The sequence below is a fragment of the Chinchilla lanigera genome, unplaced genomic scaffold, assembly GCF_000276665.1.
Source record: "Chinchilla lanigera isolate Chin_1 unplaced genomic scaffold, ChiLan1.0 scaffold00044, whole genome shotgun sequence".
NCBI classification, from domain to species: Eukaryota; Metazoa; Chordata; class Mammalia; order Rodentia; family Chinchillidae; genus Chinchilla; species Chinchilla lanigera.
This window is the reverse complement of record NW_004955445.1, coordinates 8,546,276-8,566,550: the sequence shown is the minus strand read 5'-3', so window position 1 is coordinate 8,566,550 and position 20,275 is coordinate 8,546,276. Positions and strand designations below refer to the sequence as shown.

Genomic DNA, 20,275 nt, shown 5'->3' with positions numbered 1-20,275 from the left:
TTAGAAAAAACAACTGTTATCTGATGCTTAGCTGCTGGGGCGACTTGGCTCACACGCCGGCAGAGGGCTCCGCGTGCCCGCTGTGGCAGGCGTGCCGTAGTTCCCCCACTGCTCTAGGGTCACTGTAACCGCGCTAGATGCACACACATCACTTAATCGCTAACTCCAAGCAACCTTGTACGTAAGGCTCCTTCTAACCTCCCCCTAGGAGTCCCAGATAAGACTCTGACAAGGACAAGCAGGCAAGAGAAAAAGAAACAAAACAACAAACAAAAAGAATGTGCCTGTAGCCAGTCTTCCCCGGGTTAGGGTCCTATGGCCTGGATCCGTCTATGACAGCCCAGAGAGCAAATCAGGTTGGGACAAGTTCCAGGCAGCAACCAGGGAGGGAGCGTCTTTATCACCTGATAAAGGGAAGCTGGAGACAAAGGCTCAGGGACATCCAGATCTGGACACCCTGCCACTTTGGGGCAGTTTTCTGTCTTCTGTTTTTCCTCCTTACAAACAGTGTCTTCGCTTTTAAACATCATTCATAAGAAGTATCAAGCTCAATAGAAACTGTAACCTCTCCTATTTTAAACTAACTAGTTAGACAAGAGTCAGCACTTTTTCTGTCAAGAGCCAGATGATATATATTTGATATATTAGGGGCCGGAGGTAGTCTCTGTCATGACTCAATTCTGCCATCATAGTTGGAAGCTGCCATAGACAATATATAAAAAAATGGACATGGCTGTGTCCCAATAAAGCTTTATTTACAAACACAGGCAGCTGGACGGCCACAGCCTGACTCTTGAGGGAGAAATCTGATTAGTGAAAGAAGCCCTGACATCCATCGTGTGCTGACTGGTTCGTCATCAGGTAACGGAAGAAAGCAACAAAATGGGAGGGCGGCACACTGCCTGAGCGGAGGACAGTGATCAGACAGGTGAGGCTCTGCCAATCACAGGAAGAGGAAGTGACTGTGCTGAGAGACAGGTTACACAGAAACACAGAACAGCAGGGCACCAGACAGGACAGACGCGCTGACTACAATCTGAAGGTACATTCTAGGTTCTTGAGTCATGGCTAAAGGGGGATTCAGAGCAGTAGAGGCCACTTTGCTTCTACTCTGCCGGAGAGGATGGAGAAGCAGAACAATTTAGAACAGAAAGGAAGTGCCAGGTGTGGTGGTGCACTACTGCAATCCCAGCACTCGGGAGGCTGAAGCAGGAGGATTGCCAGAAGTTCGAGGCCAGCCAGGACTACACAGTGAGTCCAAGTCCAGCCTGAAGTACATACTGCGACTCAGTCTCAAAAAACAAAAACAAAAAACAAATGGAGGGGCTAGGGTGTCGTTCAGTGGCAGAGAGTTTGCCTAGCATGCAACAGGCCTTGGGTTCTGCCTCCAAAAAAGAAAATCTATTTAGGATTACGATTCGCATTGCACATAATTATTAATTTGGGAAGACTTTATAATATCGTCTTTATTCTAGAAAGGATCAGTTTTTTCTGCTAGGAGCTCCTTGGACCATCCATTCCGGCAGTGCCAACTTAGGACCCTGCAACTATTTTTCTTCAGTTTTTTGAGAAAAGGTCTCTTTGCATAGTCCAGGCTGGCCTGACACTTGTGGTAATCCTCCCGCCTCAGCCTCTTGAGTGCGGGGATTACAAGGCATCCGCCACATTGGCTACATTTTTATCATTCCAAGGATTCACAGCCAAAGACAGTGTGAGAAAATAAAACCTCTCAGTTATGATAAAGCAAACAAACCTTTCTGTTTAGTGTCATCTTTTATTTTGTTCCTTGAGGATTTTTGCTTCCATAGAAAGGTAGGTTGCCTTGTCACCAATTTAGAACCTTGGCTCTGGGTGGCTTCTCACATGCATTGTTCCCAGGACAAGCCCTCCAGTGACAGCTCGGAGACCCCCTGAAGGCCAGCCTATGCTCCTGAGCTCAGTGACCTCCTGCTGACTCTCACAGTGACCTTCTGCGAGGGTAAGGTCACCGTCCTTCTCCAAAGGAGAAAACAGGCCCAGCTCCCAAGGGCTGCCCAGCCCTTTCTACAGCCATGACCTCATCTCATTGGTCCTTGGCCTGGCAGAACATGGCAGCCGCTCTGCATTCACGCCGGGCCTTCGGTCTTACAGGATGGCCAGTCCTGGAGAGGCCTGGGGGCCGCACAGTGAGCAAAACGTGCTTCTTGTCCCTGTTCTCCCTGGGGAGAAAGATGACTAAGATAAAAGACACCGATCAAAACTGCACTGCACAGTACACACTTATGAGGGACGGGCAAGGGGAAGGCCAGCTTCCCTACAGTTCTTTCCCTTTAGTTTTTTGGTTTGGTTTTTTTTTTTTTTTTTTGGTGTGGTGCTGGGGATGGAACCCAGGGCCTCACACAAGCTGGGCAATTGCTCTACCATGGAGCTACACCTGGCCTTTCCTTTTGGCTCTAAGCTATCCTGCATCCATTCTGTGTCTGACCATCTGCTCCGAAGGAGAGGCTAGATAAGTTAATATTCCTTACAGAGAACCACTACCCACAGCTATCAAAGGAGTAGGACATAGGCACCACCATTTATTCAATAAACATTTGTTGAGCACTTACTGTATGGCAGTGTTACCATGGTGATGTGTTTCCAGACTGGTTTCTCTTTTTTTTTGTGTTTTGAGACAAGGTCTCACTGAGCAGTTCAGCAAGTTCACTCTGTGGCCCAGGCTGGTCTTGAACTTGCTGTGGTCCTCCTGCCTCAGCCCCCCGAGTGCTGCGATTACAGGCGTGAGCACTGTGCCTGCCTTGATTTCTAGGTTCTTGTGTGGGACAAAGAACTGGATACAGCACACAGCGGTAAGGAAAAAGCAGCCAAGTTTAACAAAGTTTAATTAGGCAATGGTACACTGGGATTGAGTGGGTTCATGCCAGGGGGAAGAAAAATGGTACCAACTTGAGGGTGCTGGGCTTAAGAATTTAAAATGTTGAGCAAGGTCTACAGCACCTCCCACCGAGTCCTCCAGAGCATGACTGATGACTGACAGGGTGCTGAGTCACGTCCACATCCCCTACTGCGCATGTCCTTTCCCATGATTCATTGTTACAACTGGATGTATAAGATACAGCGGTATACCTGAACCTTCAGTGAGCTCCACGTGAAAAGGTTACTGCAGGTCACATAGGAGAACCTGGCCTGCAGGAGTCTTATGGCTGCCTCAGGAAAAGGTCAGGGGGTTGGTCCTGGGGCGTTGCTCAGGTTCAGGTGAGTGGAGGGGAGTGGTCAGGTAGATGTGCTCCCATCTATATTAGCAGGATGAGCTCTTGGCACTGGGGACGAAGCGTCTCGTTCTTGAGGGTGACACTTTAGTGGGGCTGAGTCAAGGAACAATAATATAAAGACAATATGAAGCAGAACGAGAGATACTGGGAAGCAAAACAAAACTGGGTATGGGGACAGAGAAGGCTGTGGCATTCTGGACTGAGCGCTCAGAGGCCTCTCCAGAGAAGTGGCCCGAGAGTGTTATGCCAGGAAGCAGTGCATCATGGGAGGAGGTCAATGGACCAAACACAACAGCAAAATGTCTGTTTATCCCTGTGCATTTATATAAGTGATAAAGACATTCAGCTGCTAAATTAAGGAAAGGGTGATTTAGAAGTTGTTTTATTTTTGTAGCAGATATGTGCTCTTTTATTGGTTTCTCAATAAAAATACCTTAAAAACTATCTGTGAACAAAAGCTATTAAGAGCACTTTTGCATCCTGGACATGGTGGTGCACACCTGTAATGTCAGTACTTGGGAGGCTGAGGCAGGAGGATTGCTGCAAGTTTGAGACTAGCTTGGGCTACATAGTGAGCTCAAGGCCAGCTTGAACTACATAGCGAGACGCTGTCTCAAAAAGACAAAAAACAAAAAAAACACAAAACGAACATAAAGGAACACTTTTGTGAAAAGGAAGCTGGGTCAGAAGAATCAGCCTAGCGGGAAGGAGCATCTTCCCCACGGTGGCAACACCCCCAGCTGGCTCAGCTGCCCCCTTTGTAACTCCAGGCGAGCTGTGGCTTCGTCTTCTAGAGCCGCTGCTGGCATTACTTCCCCAGTCACTTGGCTGCAGCTGGCGACGTTCTTCGTTGGCTGTTAGAGGGTAGAGGGCAGAGATGCGGCCACACACGTGCCTCAGGCCCCAGGCAACAGGGGATCTGGCCCCAAGGTCGAGTGGGAAAGAGAAGCCCCACCTTAGACGGAGGGGTGCTTTGCGCGGACCCAGGCACAAAGCAGGTAATAAATGGGAACTACCGTTTTTAATACAGGATGGCCTCCAAATTAAGACAGTTTTGGCCAGGGGAGGCAAACGGCGGGGTCAGGAATCCCTTCTGCCAGGCCCCGACTCTGGTGACTGAGCGGACTTCTGGGGTTTGCACTGCCCGGTGAGATGGTCAGCGCGGAGCTTCGATCCCTGTTTTTGTTTAAACCCCTCCCCTGCCACTAACTCAGCACTGTGGCCGGCCCAAGCCCACGCGGCTCCCGCCCCACCGGGGCAGCAAAGCACCTCTTGCCTCGCTCCGGTACTCACCCCTCGGCCAGTTCGTGATTTTCCAGCTCGTGTCACTTTCTGGTTGCATTCACCCTGCGAATGCTCTCGAGCTCCCATGGACCTTCCTGCCGCTCTCGCTCATGTCCCTCCTGTACTCCTGCTCTTCTCTGCTGCCGTCACAGGGTGCTCTGAGGCACGCAGAGGCCTCCGCCTTCTCCCTGCTCCTGCCAGACACTCACAGATCCCCCGGCCGGGATGTCCTAGGCCACGGCACACACAGCTGCCACCGTGCTGCCACCGTGCTGCCACCTGGGTCCGCGCAAAGCACCCCTCCGTGCTTCAGTCTCCAAACCCTGAGCTCGTGCTCTTCCTTGCGCGCCGCGGACGCCAACGGCTTCAGCGGCTCCTCCACCCTAGCACCCTCGAGCAGGGGATGGCTCGCCCTCTGCCCCTCCCACCCGCCTCTCGCCTGCCCCCACCTGCGTGCTTGACGCTGATGGCTCGCTGCAGACGCCTCCCACAGCGGCCTACCCCTGCACACACAGCGCTGAGGCTGGAAACCCGACTGCAGACTGCTCTCAGGATGTCTTCCCGCCTCCCCGAAGCCCGGCCATGCCACTTCTCTCTGTCCCTGCAGCTGGGAGCCGTCTCCCTGGGCTCGCCCACGCCTGTCGCAAAGCCCCTTCCCTCCCCCCGCCGTCACCACGGCGCACTCCTGCAGAGCTCCGTGCGAGTCCACTCACTTCTCACGCTGGCACTGGACGGTGGGCCGCCAGGACCCGCCTCACTCTGCGGCTCCTGTCCCAAGCACCCGGGCACAGAACTCGATCTCCAAGAATGCATACCATTTTGAGTGGTCAGTGTTCAATAAACAGAAGCTATGTTCATCATCTCTGAGCAGAACAGGGCAGAGAGTAAACCCGGCTGACTTCGGAGGACCCTCAGGTACCAAACTACCGCCTCCATGTGGCCGGTTATGGCGGGGGGGGGGGCTTCCTGCGGGCAGCTCAGGGGAGTCGGGGCTGTCACCTCCCGGAAGAGTTCTTTCCACTGCTGGCCAGGGGGCAGTGTTTACCCCAGGACACCCAGGTCACCGAGCTCGCGAAGCTGAACCTCCCGAAGGAAGGAAAGGCCCTCGCGAAGCCCAGCTGCCCTGGATAGAGAGAGACGACCACCAAGGTTTGGTTCTTGAATATGTATCTTTTACTGAAAAAATCATTCATAAATTAACATACAAAAATGTACAAACACATGAGTAAATAATGTAATGACAAAGGACTATTTTTGTGAAAAGTGTTTTTAAAACATCTTTAGATTTCAGTGCAAAAATGTACCCCTGGCACCTCTTAAAACATAAGAGCAATCTCAAAAAAAGTAGTGATGGAAATAAGCTAGCTACGTCCAATGCCATTGTCATCGGTGGGTGGATACAATCACTACATGTGGCTGCTGCTCAGCTACCATGTCTGTGGTGGAGGAGCTCTGACAAAAGAGCTCTCTTACGTCACCATGAGTATTTCTGCAAATATCACCTCCCCCAAATCCAGTATGAAAGGGGGAACCTCTCTTGCACACAGCAATCAAAGACTAGGTTGATTTAAGGGGTCACTTGTCAGTAGCCTTGAAGAATTTCAGCTGCCAAAATACGTCCAAGGTCACATTTGGTTCTTACTTTCTTTTTTCTAAACATGAACATTTCATGCTAGAAACAGCACGTGTGCCTGGCTACGCCTGCAATGATTACACTTCCCATACGATATTCAAATTGGTGGGCACATGATTAACAGCATATATTAAGAGATCCCATACTAATAAAACAAACTTAGGCATGATTGCAAGAGGATGTAAGTGACCCTACTTTAAGCAGTAAAAACAAACCTTTCCTCTTATCTTGTTTTTTTTTTTTTTTTTTTTTTTTTTTTGGTCTTTTTGAGACAGGGTCTCGCTACACAGTTCAGGCTGGGCTTGAGCTCACTTTGTAGCCCAGGCTGGCCTCGAACTCACAACGATCCTCCTGCCTCAGCCTCCCGAGTGCCGGGATTACAGGCGTGCGCCACCACGCCCAGCTTTCCTCTTATCCTCAAATCAGCAATTTTGTGAGTAAATCACGTGTCAGTCTTTAGCCAACAGCAGCACTTGGTGGCAATGACACTAACGCAGGGCTTCCAGAGACATCCCTGACCCAGAATGAGCCTGTCCTGGAAAATCCTCCCAAGTGACACCACAGCTCTGTCACAGTGAAAGCAGCTCACAGCCTTCAGTGACGAAAGAGACAAGGATGAGAGTGGAAGAGCCAAGGCTGGCATGGGAGCGAGGGGGAAGGAGTCTTTATTGCTATATGCACCGTAAGACAAAGGAAACCGAAGACACTCCTCTGTACGATGTTCTCTTGTGAAGGTGTTTTAAAGCATGAAATGCTTACAACTCTTTTACAATGTATGATACAACTTACCAGCACTGTCAAGGGCAGGCATCTGCTCTCTCATATGAGCCGATAAGAGTGCTGCAATTTATTTCCTAAATACCACTCTGTTCTTCAAAAGAACAAGCACACGAACAAAAAAACAAGGCCTGGCCAATCACTCCCACAGTGTGTGGGGATCATACGTCCACGGAACCAACACATGCAGCGGAAAAACCCCAATGCACACAGATACACACGCCCCTACACACACCCATGTAAACCATGAAAATTAAGAAGTTGAAGGCAAACAAGGCAATTAAAAAAAATATGAAGCACTCTTCAGAAAGTACTCCTACTCACAATATATAAATATGTTTTATGGAAAAGGAGGGGGAAAAAAACCTGGCATCTTCCAGAATTCTGCAGAAAGGGCCAGAAATATAAACCGAGGGCGTTGGCTCAGGGAAAAACAAAGAGGCACAAATTCAAATGCAATTTAGAATCCAACTTCAGGAACGCGGGAGCCTGCTAGCCTACACCTCAAAGCTCTGACGCGGTCTCTCCTGGAGCCCGGCTGCCGCACAGCACGCAAGTGTCACCTGCACCCTGGCTGCCTTCTTCCCGCTGCAGCCGCTCCTCACTTCCATGGAGCACACCCAAGTCACTGCGGACAAAGCATCTTTCCGGAACACAAGGGAAACAGGAATCCCTGAAGCCAGCTGTCGTTTAGGCACAGCTCTCAGACACCGGGCCCGGTTCCACAGGAGACAGAACAAAACGCAAGTCCAGAGCGCCGGCGCACACACAGAGAGCACCGCGGTCAGCTGCGGGCAGGGACGGCAGTGCGCCCCACAGCAGCGGCCTCCTGTCCAGCACAGGCCTGGGGGGCGAGTGTGCCTGGCCACCAGGAGGCGGGGCCACAGCAGACAGAAAGAGCAAGAGCCCTGGGAGAGGAGAGGGGAGGGAGAGGTCAGCTTCGGGGAGAAAGGGGATTCGCTTGTTCGGGGACAGGCCCTGTATCCACTCCCTTTCAAGACGACAGCAGTTTGGGAGATGATATTCTTCAATTGCATTTTAACTGAGTTCCTGCATTTGCCAACCAAATATGTGATCTAATGTATAAATCCTCACTTTGAATTGGAGCCAGCTATAAAATTAAATTTAAAAAAGGCATTTTACATGGCTTATTTACAATTATACTTCTTCAAGAAGTGACTGTTATATATTTATGTCTATCACCCCCAAATCCCTCCCTTCCACCCTCAATCCCCACCCAAAGCAGGTAATTTTTTAAAAAATGAAGCCAAAGAGAACGCCAGAGATGCACAGAACGGCGCGGCGTTCCATCGGCTTCTGGCCGCGGCCGCCCAGGCCGGGGCGCGCTGGGCTCCAAAGGCGTTCACAGCGGCAGCCCACGACGGCCCGGGCGGCTCCCAGCCTGTCAGGCGCTGCGGACAGTGCGGTGAAGACGGGGCGCTGAGGTGGGAGATGGGGTGCACAGCAGGACGAGAAGCCAGTGCTGTCGAGGGGTGTCCGGAGATGACTCCTCGGGCCCCGCGGGTCCTACAGTGAAGGCGTTTGTGCGTGTACTGTCACAGTTTTCCCTGGAACCCTGTGGTCCTTCATTAGACTTTGTTTCTAGTCTCTTCTGTGGCGACCCCAGACAGGTCACCTGACGAGTTCTGTGGTGGTGGCAAGGCCCACGTGCTTCTCCCCTCAGTACTCGTCCACCTGAGCCAGCTCGGGTGTCAAGTTGACAGTGATGTTCTTATACAAGGCGTCATATGTGATATTTGCAAAGTAGTTCAGGTTGTTGAGGCCGTCCAGCGCCTGCCGCTCCTTGGACTTCCTCAGCAGGGCGTACCTGTAAGGCCGAGCACAGGGGGCGCTCTGAGCGAGGACCCCACCTCTTTGCAGGAAGAGGGCAGCATGGGGCAGTCCCAACCAGGAGTGAGTTAGCTTAGAAACGCCTCCTGCTGCCTGCCGGGGGGCTCACTTACTGCTTTACCACATTTAAACCCTCTCGGCCCCCCAAATGGAGATCCAGGCTCCGTGGGGTGCAGCGACTAGGCTGAGGTCGCCAAGTGGGCGGGAGGGTACTGCTACTATGACAGGCAGACAGCAGAGCGTGTGTGCTCGGTGCCTTCAGCTCCCACAGAGGCAGGGCTCAGGGATGGGCTGCCTGTCTGGAGAGCAAGTCTCCCCACAGTTTTCCAGAGACCCCCAAAGTCACCTGTGAGCACAGAGAGATTTTACTCTGCCCCACTTGAGATTTCTAAGAGAAAAGGGCGACTACAGCAACTGCAACCCCATGGGCAAAGCTCAGGCGGCCAGCTGTGCGGCTCGGGAGGGGTGGTGGAGTGAACACCCCCTCCCCTCACCCCCAGATGCAAAGGAGACCACACACTTGGGGCGGGGACAGGGAGCGAGGGACTTCCCCGAGAACTCGCTATCTAAATTCTCAGGCAAGGCCTGACGATGTCATCCCCGTGTCACAGTTCAAGCAGACACAGGCAGCGGTAAACCCCTGTCAGACCAGGACTCAGTACGTGGGGTGGGACCAACAATTCTACCGCGTACTGGGACACCGGGACGCACAGTGAGCGTACAGACAGGACACCTGTAAGGGGACACATGAACCGCACCCACCTTCCAAGAAACTGGACCTCTCCTCTGTGGTGATGAGGGATGGACTTGTACTTCCCCGTGTCCCCCTCGGGCCGGCTCACAGAATAGCCTGCATTCTGTACTCTGTCCAAGACCAAGAGAATGGGCCTTTAGCCGGAAGCGCCCCCCAGGGTAACCACGCCCAAGAGGCCACCACCAGCTTTCCACTTCCTCACCTACTGCCACCTCCGTGACTCAGTGGGGGCCACAGATGGAACCACAAGGAAAGGCCCCCCCCACACCCCATAGCTCTGGGTGTGTTCGAGGAAGCCCCAGGAGCTGATCCCAAACGATTATGCTCCCTGTACCTGCTCTCACAATTTTCCAATTCAATTAAGTCACATATAAATTAAGAAAATACAAGGAAAATAGAGTTGACTGCCGTGAAGTGAAAACACCTCATAGAAGGAAATTCATTTAAATTTTTTTTCTTTCTCTTGGTCAATGAGTTAGTTATGGAACTTAAAAGATTGAACAGAAAAAACCCAAATACTTAGATTTGAGTTCAGATTTCTTAAAGCCAGTCTCATTCTACTTTAAAGAGCCCAAATTGGAAATTATGTTGGGGACATTTTGAACTGTAGAAGTGAGCAGGGGTGAAGACAGAAGTCCACCCAGCAGAGCTGGGGTCAAAGGAAGGGGCACAGCCCAGACAAAACAGCTGGCAGAGGGAGGTAAAAACGTGCACCTGGAGTGGAAATGCAGTGTCTACCTTCCAACTGCTCAATCTGAGCCAGTGGCTCCTGGGTGAGGGTGAGACACACCTGGAGACACGCCTGGTTGCTACACCAGGTGAGCACCTGTGCGCGTTCTCTACCAGCACCTGGCGTTACAGAGGGCAGCCTCGTAACACAATGTTCTAGTCTGAAACACGTCACGTGCTAAGGCCAAGGAACTGCCAGGTGAACAGCAGAACTTCTCCTGTATCTAAATATTCAAACTGTTTATCTTCCCAGTAAGTCTGTGAGTTCAGAATAGAAATCTACAATACATCACATTGTGAAAGTGGAAAAACAAAACAAAACCCTTAGCAACGGGACTTGACACGGGGTCTCTGTGGCAGGGAGCTGCACACAGAACGGCGCACTGGCACGCCCTCTGGGCTGGCTTGCTGCCTCCGGGCAAAACACTTCCCTCCGGCGGTCACAACACCTGCCCTTCCACAACCTACAACAAAGCAACTCAGGGAGGCCATAGTGCATTTTCTTGACTTGAGGCCTCTGCCCATCGCCCCACAGGGATGCACCACTTCTTGGGATGTGCTCTGATCTCCATGCACAACCTCTCCAATCATGAAAGTCACTGCTAGGCAGCAGAATTCAAAGGTGGCATTCAGGCCACTTAGCCTGAATGCTGCTAGTAAACGGAAGATCTCCGCCCCATCATGCAACTTCACTGGTTCTAAGAAACAACTAACACAGGAAGGCAGGCAGGCTGCTGATGGGACATTCATGAGAGAATACCGTTACAAGAGCTTCCTTCTGGCTCCCAATTACACTCTGATGTTGACACACCAAAACGTGCTCTTGTTCAAATCTGGCAAATGTGGAATGGCTGCTGTGCCCGTGGAACTACGCAGGGTGCTGGGGAAAACCAGCCACAGCCCCGCACCTGGGGGCCTCTGCTAGGCTGGGAGCTGCCAGAAGGGAGCAAAGCCAAGTGTGGCCGTGGAGGCGCCACTGGCCCCAACAAGCAGGTGCCCTGGTGTGTGCGCGGCAACAGCTCTATTTCCATCCACAGACTGGGAAAAGGCACAGGGCAGTTTATACGCCGTGTCAGTGGAGGTGTGAGAAAAGTGTCGTGCTGGGCAGTGCTAGCCGGGCATGGTGCCGCAGGTCTGTGATCCCAGCAATGGGGAGGCTGGGGCAGGAGGATCATTGCGAGTTTGAGATCAGCCTGGGCTACAAAGCGAGCTCAAGGCCAGCCTGAGCTGCATATCGAGACCCTGTCTCAAAACAAAAAAACAAAAACAAAAAACCTCAATGCTAAGGGTTTGGTTTTGTTTTCTCTTCTTTCAAAATGTGACATGTTGGTTCCTAAAAATCACTCCCCAACTCCTCCCCAAAAAGGAGAAAAAAGAGTAGGCATAGTAAGGCACCATTAGTCAGAATTTTGCGGGTCAAGGGTGGAGGGGAGGAGAATTTGGCAGAAAAAAGTAGAAATTTGAAAGTGCATGTATGTCTTGTCTGTATAGTTCACTATCAGGAATTTAAAGAAATATTTGCCCGGGGCTGGGGATTTAGCTCAGTGGCACAGCACCTGCCTGGCAAATGTAAGCTCATGAGTTCAATTCCTGGTACAGGGGGAAAAAAACAAAAACAAACACACAAAAAAAGAATTATTTGCCCATGTAGCTGGGCATGGTGGTGCATGCCTGTAATCCCAGCACTTGGGAGGCTGAGGCAGGAGGATTGTTGCAAGTTGGAGGCCAGCCTGGGCTACAAAGTGAGCTTAAGGCCTGAACTGTCTAACAAAACCCTGCCTCAAAAAAGACCCCCCCCACAAAAGAAATATTTGCCCATGTGAACAAACGATGTTAAAAAATATAAACAGCTGATGTCCACCAAAAGGAGAAAGTAAAACGAATTACTGTGCACCTGTGTCAGGGAATACCATGTAACTGTTACTGAAAACACAGACACTGATGTGGGAAGAGATGAGACTTGGCTTAGATGTCTGGATGTGAACAGAAAAAACCAGCTTGTTAAAAGGTTCCTCCCACGCAATAAAACAGATGGCACTGGGGACTGAGACTTACACTCTCTGGTTTATATAGCCTTTGTTTTCTTGCTTTTTTATTGTTTTTGGTCTTTTTGAGACAGGGTTTCACTATGCAGTTCAGGCTGGCCTTGAACTCACAGTGATCCTGTGGTTTATATACTTTTGTATCTTCTGGCTTTTTTTTTTGAGACAGGGTCTTGCTGTGTTGTTTAGGGCAGCTCTGAACTCACTATGTAGCCCAGGCTGGCCTCGAATTTGCAGTGATCCTCCTGCCTCAGCATGCCAGCGGTGGGATTACAGGTGTGTGCCACCAAACCTGGCTTCTTCTGAGTGTTTACCAGCAAATAACAACCAACATATACGTTCTTTTTAAAAGCCAGGCCAGAAAGTAAACAGATACATGGTGGAAATTAAATTCTTCTACATTTGGTGCTTACAGGTTGCCATTTATTCATTCCTCTGTAAAAACACGACACCACACTCAGCCAGGCCTGTTCACAGAGACTGTGTAATGTAAGCCTCACGTGAAGGCGTGGTCGAGTCTGCATGCGCCGTCACCAGTAGTGCAACATGCAGTTTGCAGAGGGCCAACGATGCTGTGCAGAGAATGTCGGGGAAGTGTACATTTTAGGTATCGTCTACGGCAGGAGGGGGACAGCCCTTGTCTAACACAGCCTAAGAGCCTTAAAAATGATTCTTTTTGGACCATATTTCATTTCTAGGAATTTTTCCTACACATGAGTAAGAAACAGGTAAAAGAACATCCACAATTACAATCTATACTTGTGGGAAAACTGAAGGACTAAATACACATAGGGAACAGCTATGGTACATCCAGGTAACAGAATTCAGTGGAACCCTGGTACACGCTGCTGCCGGAAGAGTATTTCATGTTGACGTACACAAGCGGTAACATCCGCTGAGCACTTTTCACATGCCGGACACTATGAAAAGACGTCATCTCTCTTGATTTTCACAACCCTGAGCTTTAGGCTACTGCTATTTTATACTTTTGGGGGGTTGTCTTTTTGAGACAGGGTCTCGCTTTGCAGTCCAGGCTGGCCTTGAGCTCACTTGGTAGCCCAGATTGGTCTCAAACTTGCTATGATCCTCCTGCTTCAGCCTGCTGCATGCTGGGATTACAGGCGTGCGCCACCACACCCACTGCTATTTTATAGTTAAAATGCTGGTGTTAGATTATTGTTTGTGAACCACATTTTAAAGACAAACTCACCAAAATCGTAATGTTATTTCTCAGCATTCATATTGTACGTAATGTAATTTTATTTTTATGCTCGTATGTATTTTACAATGAACAAATTCCTTAGAAGAAAAACTGTTAAATTGTCATTTAAGTTTTTTATTTTTCCATGTCAAATGAGAACAAAATAAGATGTTTTGGTTGGATGTAGTGAGTTTTTGTGTTTTGAATGATAACAGATGTTTTTGTTTTTTAATTTTATAATCATATAATTTTAAATATATAAAATTATTTCTAAAAAAATCATTTCTGACTCCAAATATTCTTATGTCTATCACAAATGAAAACTACTCCTCAGCTGCTTCTAAAATCCACTCAAAGAACCGTGTGGAGCTGCTCTGTCCACTGTGGTAGCCACAAATCAAATGTTTTTGTTTTTGTTTTTGTTTTTTGGTGCCGGGAATTGAACTCAGGATCTTGCACTTGCCAGGCAGGCGATGTGCCCGAGCTATCTCCCCGACCCTGGTGGCCATCAGCCATGTGTGGCGACTAACCACTAAAATATGGCTACTGAGAAGGGGCAGGTGATACAATATAAAGTACACGCCAGATCTCAAACATTTAGTAAAAAAGAAATGCATGTGAATTATCTCAATATTTTATATTAACCATACACAGAAATACTATTTTGAACATATTGCATCAGACATACTACTACCATAATATCAAAACTAATTCCACCTATTTCAACCTCATAAAATGTGGTTCATAAGGCAGGTGTGGGTAGCACACGTAATCACAGCTATTCTGGAGGCTGAAGTAGGATTGAAACTTCAAGGCAGCCTGGGCAACTTAGCGGGACCCTATCTCAAAAATAAAGAAGGCTGGAGTACAGCTAAGTGGCAGAGTACTTGCCTAACATGCATAAGGGCCTGGGTTCAATCCAACACTACCACCCCCACCCCCACCCCCACAGAAACACACACACAAAGTAAACTGCCATAAAACACGGCTACCAGGACACCTGGCTTATACAAGTGGCTTCCTCACACCCCACCGGACAGCCCACTCAGCACAGCCTCAGGCAGCATCTCTGGGGATGTGGTTTGGGCAGTACCTGTTCCAGAGGTCGTCATCTTCTCCACCCCAGCCCCAGAAAGCATTAGGAAAGCCATTGATTTTCCGAAACTGTTCCACCGTTAAGCCACTCACTCCACCAAAGAACTCAGTATAAGGAAGCCTGAAAGGAGAGAGAACATCAGGCCCTCAGGTTGCACGAGGGCAGTTTCTTCTAGACTAGGGGCCTCCTACAGCATCGTAATGACACTCCCCGTGCTGCTGCCCTGACTATCTGACTGGCCCCTCACTGACCAGCACCCACCAAAGGAGCTAAGGGAACTTTTCCTGATTTGTAATAATAGCTTTACTGAGACACACCTGACATACCATACAATTCACTCATTAAAAGTGTGTGATTCAAAGGTTTTCAGTATATCCACTGAGTTGTACATCCATAACCACCATCATTAGTATATTCATCATCCTCCAAGAAGTCCTGTACCCGTTCATAGTCACTATGGCAACCCCCAGCCCTAGGCAGCCACTAATCTACTTTCTGTCTCCTTAATCTGCCTATATTGGCCATTTCACATACAATAAATGGAATCACACACATTAGATGACTTCTGTGTCCAGCTTCTTAACTGAGCCCAATATTTTCAACATTCATTCATTCATTCATGTTGTGGCACTGGTAAGCACCCTACTTTTTACCCTGGTACAGACAGCCCACCCTTTGGTTATTCATTCATCAGTTAATGGACATTTGTGCTGCAGCTAATTTACATTTCACCTTTGTATCTCTCATCCTTTTAGATTTAACCTCTTAAGAGAAAATGATACTCACAGATACATATACTTATCCAATTTAGTTGCAAAGTGCCTGGGCATCTGTCCACACCCATAATAGTTGCGATCACTTTCTGGTATGTGATCCACATCATGAAAAATCAGACAGTCCCAATCCAAGTCCTTCATTGCTTCTTGAAAACCAACGTTGAAAAGCATGGCTCGATTAAAGGGTTGACTGCCAACCTAAAAGAAACAAAACTCTCTTTTTAAAAGGATTCTTGGAGGCTGGGGATTTAGCTCAGTGGCACAGCACCTGCCTGGCGTGACGTCGTGAGTTAGATTCCCAGTACTGGAAAACAAACAAACAAACAAACAAAAGGATTCTTAAAGCAGGTATGGTGGTGCATGTCTGTAATCTCAACACTTGAGAAGCTGAAGCAAGAGGACTGCCTGGGCTACATAGTAAGTCCAAGGCCAGCCTGAACTACATAGTGAGACCATCTTAAAAAAAACCAGATAGACAGACAGATGATAGTCTTGAAGCAAAATTTCTGTTGCTTTCACACCAAAAGAGGAACTTACTAGAACTGAGTAGAAAAAGAAAAAATCACTGGGCATGTGTGAATAGGTCCAGGATTACTCATCAGTAACGTACTCTGTGACTCAGAGGTCAATGATCACCGTCCTTGATTTCTTCAGAAATCGAAGTGGTGAAAAACCCCAGCTCTTCTCTCTCAAGGCTGCTGAGGGTGGAAATTCCACCATGTAACAGAATGGAAAATGCGGGTGAGAGGGAAGAACTGCCATTTATTTCTATTTCTTAACATCACATTCCTGATATGTGCCAGTCACTGCCTTGGGCATATCAACTAATTTGGAAATACTATTTCATAAACGAAATCTAGTAGAAAGAGGATTTAGCTTATTACTTTGGCTTGTTTGGTGTTTTTTTTTTTTGGCTTGTTTTACTCTGAAGCTCCGATGAAAACATCAGCAGGGACTCCTGCCTACTGACAGAGACTCTGGCAGCTCCCAAGGAGACCAGGTCACATCAGTTACAGTCTATCTGATCCAAATGCTAACATGTACTCACCCTTGCCAGTAGCAAAACACCCAGCTTGGGACATAAGGAATATGATGTTTAATCAAATGCTTGATATGTAGTTAATAGGAGACATAACATAGCATAACATAACTTTAGGAAGTGACAGGTAAAGCAGAACAGAAACAGAGGTTTTTTCTAGAGAGCTTTGGACTATTTCATCCCATACCCAGACGCCTTCCCTTTTTAGACAGTGGTGCTGGTTCTTTTTCTTCATTCTGACATGAAGTAACCACACCACAGCCCTTACCGTGGCACAGGCAATGCGTCTTAGAAGTAGCCTGCAGGGTAGACAGAGTTTGCAAATGGTCCTTGAAATTGAGGGGAATTTGCAAACCTTTCATTTGTCAACAGAAAGAATCTCAAGCTCAAGGATTACAGACTTAAAAGATGCCCGGTCAGTACCATGAATACGTGAACTAGAACTAGGCCACACAATGGTACTAACACAAGGAGGAGAGGGATATTTAGACCGAATCCGCCTTGGGGAACTTCAATCTCAAAACTTTCAAGATTAAACCTAAACCAAACCCCAACTTAGAGAAGTCAAGTGCCCCAGGCCTCGTGCTTAATGAACAAGCACCGTGGCCCCCACTCCCAGGCCACATCCGGTGCTAGGCCTGGATGCATCTCCTTACCTCAAGGGGAAGTTCCTGGCTGGGAGCCTAAAGACATCACCCAGAGTGGGCACAAGCAAAACCCACACACAGAAAGCCCTTTTTCTCAGGCATATAAAGCTCCATCCTGCACTCAAATAAACTGGGCAACATCTCACACCCACAGCAGGAAGCCATTTCTGCTCCCCTTCCCACCCCAGAGCAACTCAGCACTAAGATTTCTGCCTTACTGGCTCTTTACATGGAAGATGGATTAGCTTGCAGCATTCTAAAGTGTTGCCTCAGAGCAGAGAGAAAAAGAACCACTCACTTGCTCAACCACATAAAATGCAAACTGCAGGCGCTGCCGCTGAAGCATGGGGATCAGGTGTCTGAGCAGGACTGGGAGGTGCTCGTGGCGGTTCCGGAAGGGGATAAGGATGGCCACCTAGAGTGGATCACAGCCAAAGAAGGCATCTAGTTAGTCCTCTGAACTCCTGCTGCATCCCTGCAAAACGACTGAGCGCCCGGCGGGAGTTAGGGAGCTTGGCAGACCTATGCTGGCAAGTCCACCCTGCAACTAAGTGCGCCTTATTCTTACGTGTGCTACGCCTTGCACACTGCAGGCTTCAATGCAGCCATGCTAGATCACAACCCTAAGGAGGCACATTCTACACTGTGATCTAACACTCAAAGACATCTGTAGATAAGTGAAGACACAATTAGGTTGAAACAAGCTTTTTACTGTTTACATATTATACTCATATATGCGATGGTCTTATGGTACTCGCTATACACCATAAATCTACAGAGTACGCAGACGCACGTGCTGCTAGGGGCTCACTGTCAAACTGCCTTTACAATAAAGGGCGGAGCTAGAAACACTGCTCTGTTCCAGGCACTGCTGCACTTCCAGCACCTAACAGGGCCAGCACAGAACAAGCATTCTGAAAAACACTCATTGAAAGAACAGACTTCAGCTGATGCGGTAAGCTTGATCCACACTACTGTGTTTCCTGATAACTGTGCTTTTATTCCACTAGTCTCAGGGTAACCAATAAGGACCAGCACGAAGTACTGACTTCATGAGATGACTTGCGCACATATGTCACTAGAGAATGACCAACCCCTAGTTTTGCTAGGAGGAGAAAAAGGTCTTGCATCACCATCACAATGAAGCAAATTTCTGTGGCTCCAGATGAGACCTGGGGGAAACTAATTCTCCAAAACATTTTATCAAATGAGTGGCAGAGTGCAAACCACAAAACATCCCATCTTGCAAATCCTGGGTGGGTTCAGAAGGCTGGCAAACCCCAGACAGGCTTTCCAGCACTTGGGGTCTGACGCACACCCTACCTTCCATCGAGGCACGCAGTCAGAAGGCTTCCAGTGACCTCCAAGCTTGATGGCTGGGTCTCTGGAGAAGAGTTCATGGATGTCATCCATTGCAATTTCACTCATATTTATGTCTATTGGGCCCTCTGAAAAAGTGGGCAATGAAGAGGTCAGAAAAACAATATATTTTTTCCACTATGCCCAGGGTTTCACTCTAGGTTTCAATCCTTCACATCTTTAACAGGGATGGAAGCCCAGCCCTCTGCATTTCAGTACACACTATCATCTGGTAAAGAAGAAATCAAGGGATTAAGACTTTGAAGACTTTTCTAATCCCAATTTGAGCATTCCCAAACTAAGCTTCTATGTAAATATAGGTCTGGGCTGATGGCAGAGGGAAGACTTCTGTATTTGCGTGGGACACGCAAACGCAAAGAAGGCTTCCAGGCCAAGTTCCACAGCCATGGAATCAGCTACTCTCTGGGGACAGAGCATGCGCAAACACCATGTACAGCTGTTTCCAACACTTCCATTTCCATGCCATTTGAACATAAAAGTCAATTCTGAGCAGGGTGTGCTGATGCACGCCTGTAATCCCAATGCTCAAGAGGCTGAGGCAAGAGGATCGCCATGAATTAGAGGCCCTAATGAGTTCAAGACCAGCCTGAACTACATATACGCAGCAAGACCCTGTCTCAAAAAACAAACAAATAAACAAACAAAAACTAAATGCTACAAATTTAGGATTTTCCTTTGGCATTTAAAAAAAAAAAAAGCAGTAGAACTAAGAAGCTTCAAAATACAGAAAATATATAAAAATTTATTGTCATTGTTTTAAATTGCACATAGGGCTCCAAAAAGAAAAAGTAAAACAAAAAGAAGATCCAACAGTTTATTTTATTTTTTGGTTTTTTGAGACAGGGTCTTGCTTTGTAATGCAGGCTAACCTTGAACTCACTATGTAGCCCAAGATGGCCTTGAACTTGTGGCAATGCTCCTGCCTCAGCCTCCTGAGTGCTGAGATTTATAGGCATCTGCCACCACATCTAGTTCCCCACAAGTTTTTAAACCAGCATCTTATTAAGAAAATAACTTCCATTGTATCATATCAGTTATAACCAATGGGAGATTTGTACTGAAAAAGATAAAGCCTGGTGCCTGGCATCCTGCCACCCCAGGTTACAATCAAGGTCAAGAGGGAAAAGGGGTAATACAGAGTCAAGAGGGCAGGCACCAAGCCTGTGGAAGAGGAGTCAGACTACAAGTGACTCTCGCAGACTCTGCTTGCAGAGAGAAGAGCCGTTTGTTTGTTTATAACCTCCCTAGAAGGTGCACATGCTCTCCTTTATTTTAATCAGCAAAAAGACAGGCCCACTTGCAGGCACAGGAGGGCAAGCTAGAGTGCTACTCACTCATGGAAGGGAGCCTCTCCGGGCAAGGGTGGTTGGCGAAGTAGGTGAAGTCTTCGGGAAGGAACGTTGTGGTTTGGAGGAAGGACTCGCTGTGGTTCAGGTCAAGAGGGTAATCTGGTGGGAGGGGAGAGGCAAGTCAGTCTGTGCAACCCATCGCCAAGGCCAACGCCCAGCCCGGAGAACCTTCCCCACTACCACCCTGGGGGCGGCAGGCACTGGAGGCCTCCGCACCACCCTGGAAATCTGAACTCATCCGCAAGGTTGTTCCCGGAGGACACTGCCTCCCGTACCCAGGGCCCCTCCCATCTCACCGGCGTCACAGGCGTTTGCGCACTCACTGTACAGTCAGCTAGAAAGAAAGTGAAACTTAAGCAACCACAGTCCCCTCTGCCGCCCTTCTTTTACACTAAAGCAACACTTCTCACCTCTTCTGGCCAACTGCTAGCCCAGGCGGCAGTGTGCACCTCGGCCAGCCTGGGAA

At 48.6% G+C, this 20,275-nt stretch overlaps 1 protein-coding gene across 3 annotated transcripts in view; it reads right to left on the bottom strand.

Moving 5' to 3' along the window:
• Positions 1-6,878: 6,878 nt before the first annotated feature.
• Positions 6,879-20,275, bottom strand: part of B4galt5 (UDP-Gal:betaGlcNAc beta 1,4- galactosyltransferase, polypeptide 5) — an 87,989-nt gene continuing 74,592 nt past the window's right edge. The window contains exons 3-9 of one of the 3 annotated variants that reach the window (XM_005392328.2): positions 19,795-19,908; positions 18,404-18,528; positions 17,379-17,495; positions 15,405-15,592; positions 14,616-14,738; positions 9,559-9,660; positions 6,879-8,773 (exon numbers count right to left, since the gene is read on the bottom strand). In XM_005392328.2, the coding sequence (XP_005392385.1) occupies positions 8,626-8,773; positions 9,559-9,660; positions 14,616-14,738; positions 15,405-15,592; positions 17,379-17,495; positions 18,404-18,528; positions 19,795-19,908 (917 nt within the window). In that variant the 3' untranslated portion in view covers positions 6,879-8,625. The remainder of the gene's footprint in view (positions 8,774-9,558; positions 9,661-14,615; positions 14,739-15,404; positions 15,593-17,378; positions 17,496-18,403; positions 18,529-19,794; positions 19,909-20,275) is intronic. The other 2 variants (XM_013518295.1, XM_013518294.1) reach the window with 2 other exon arrangements.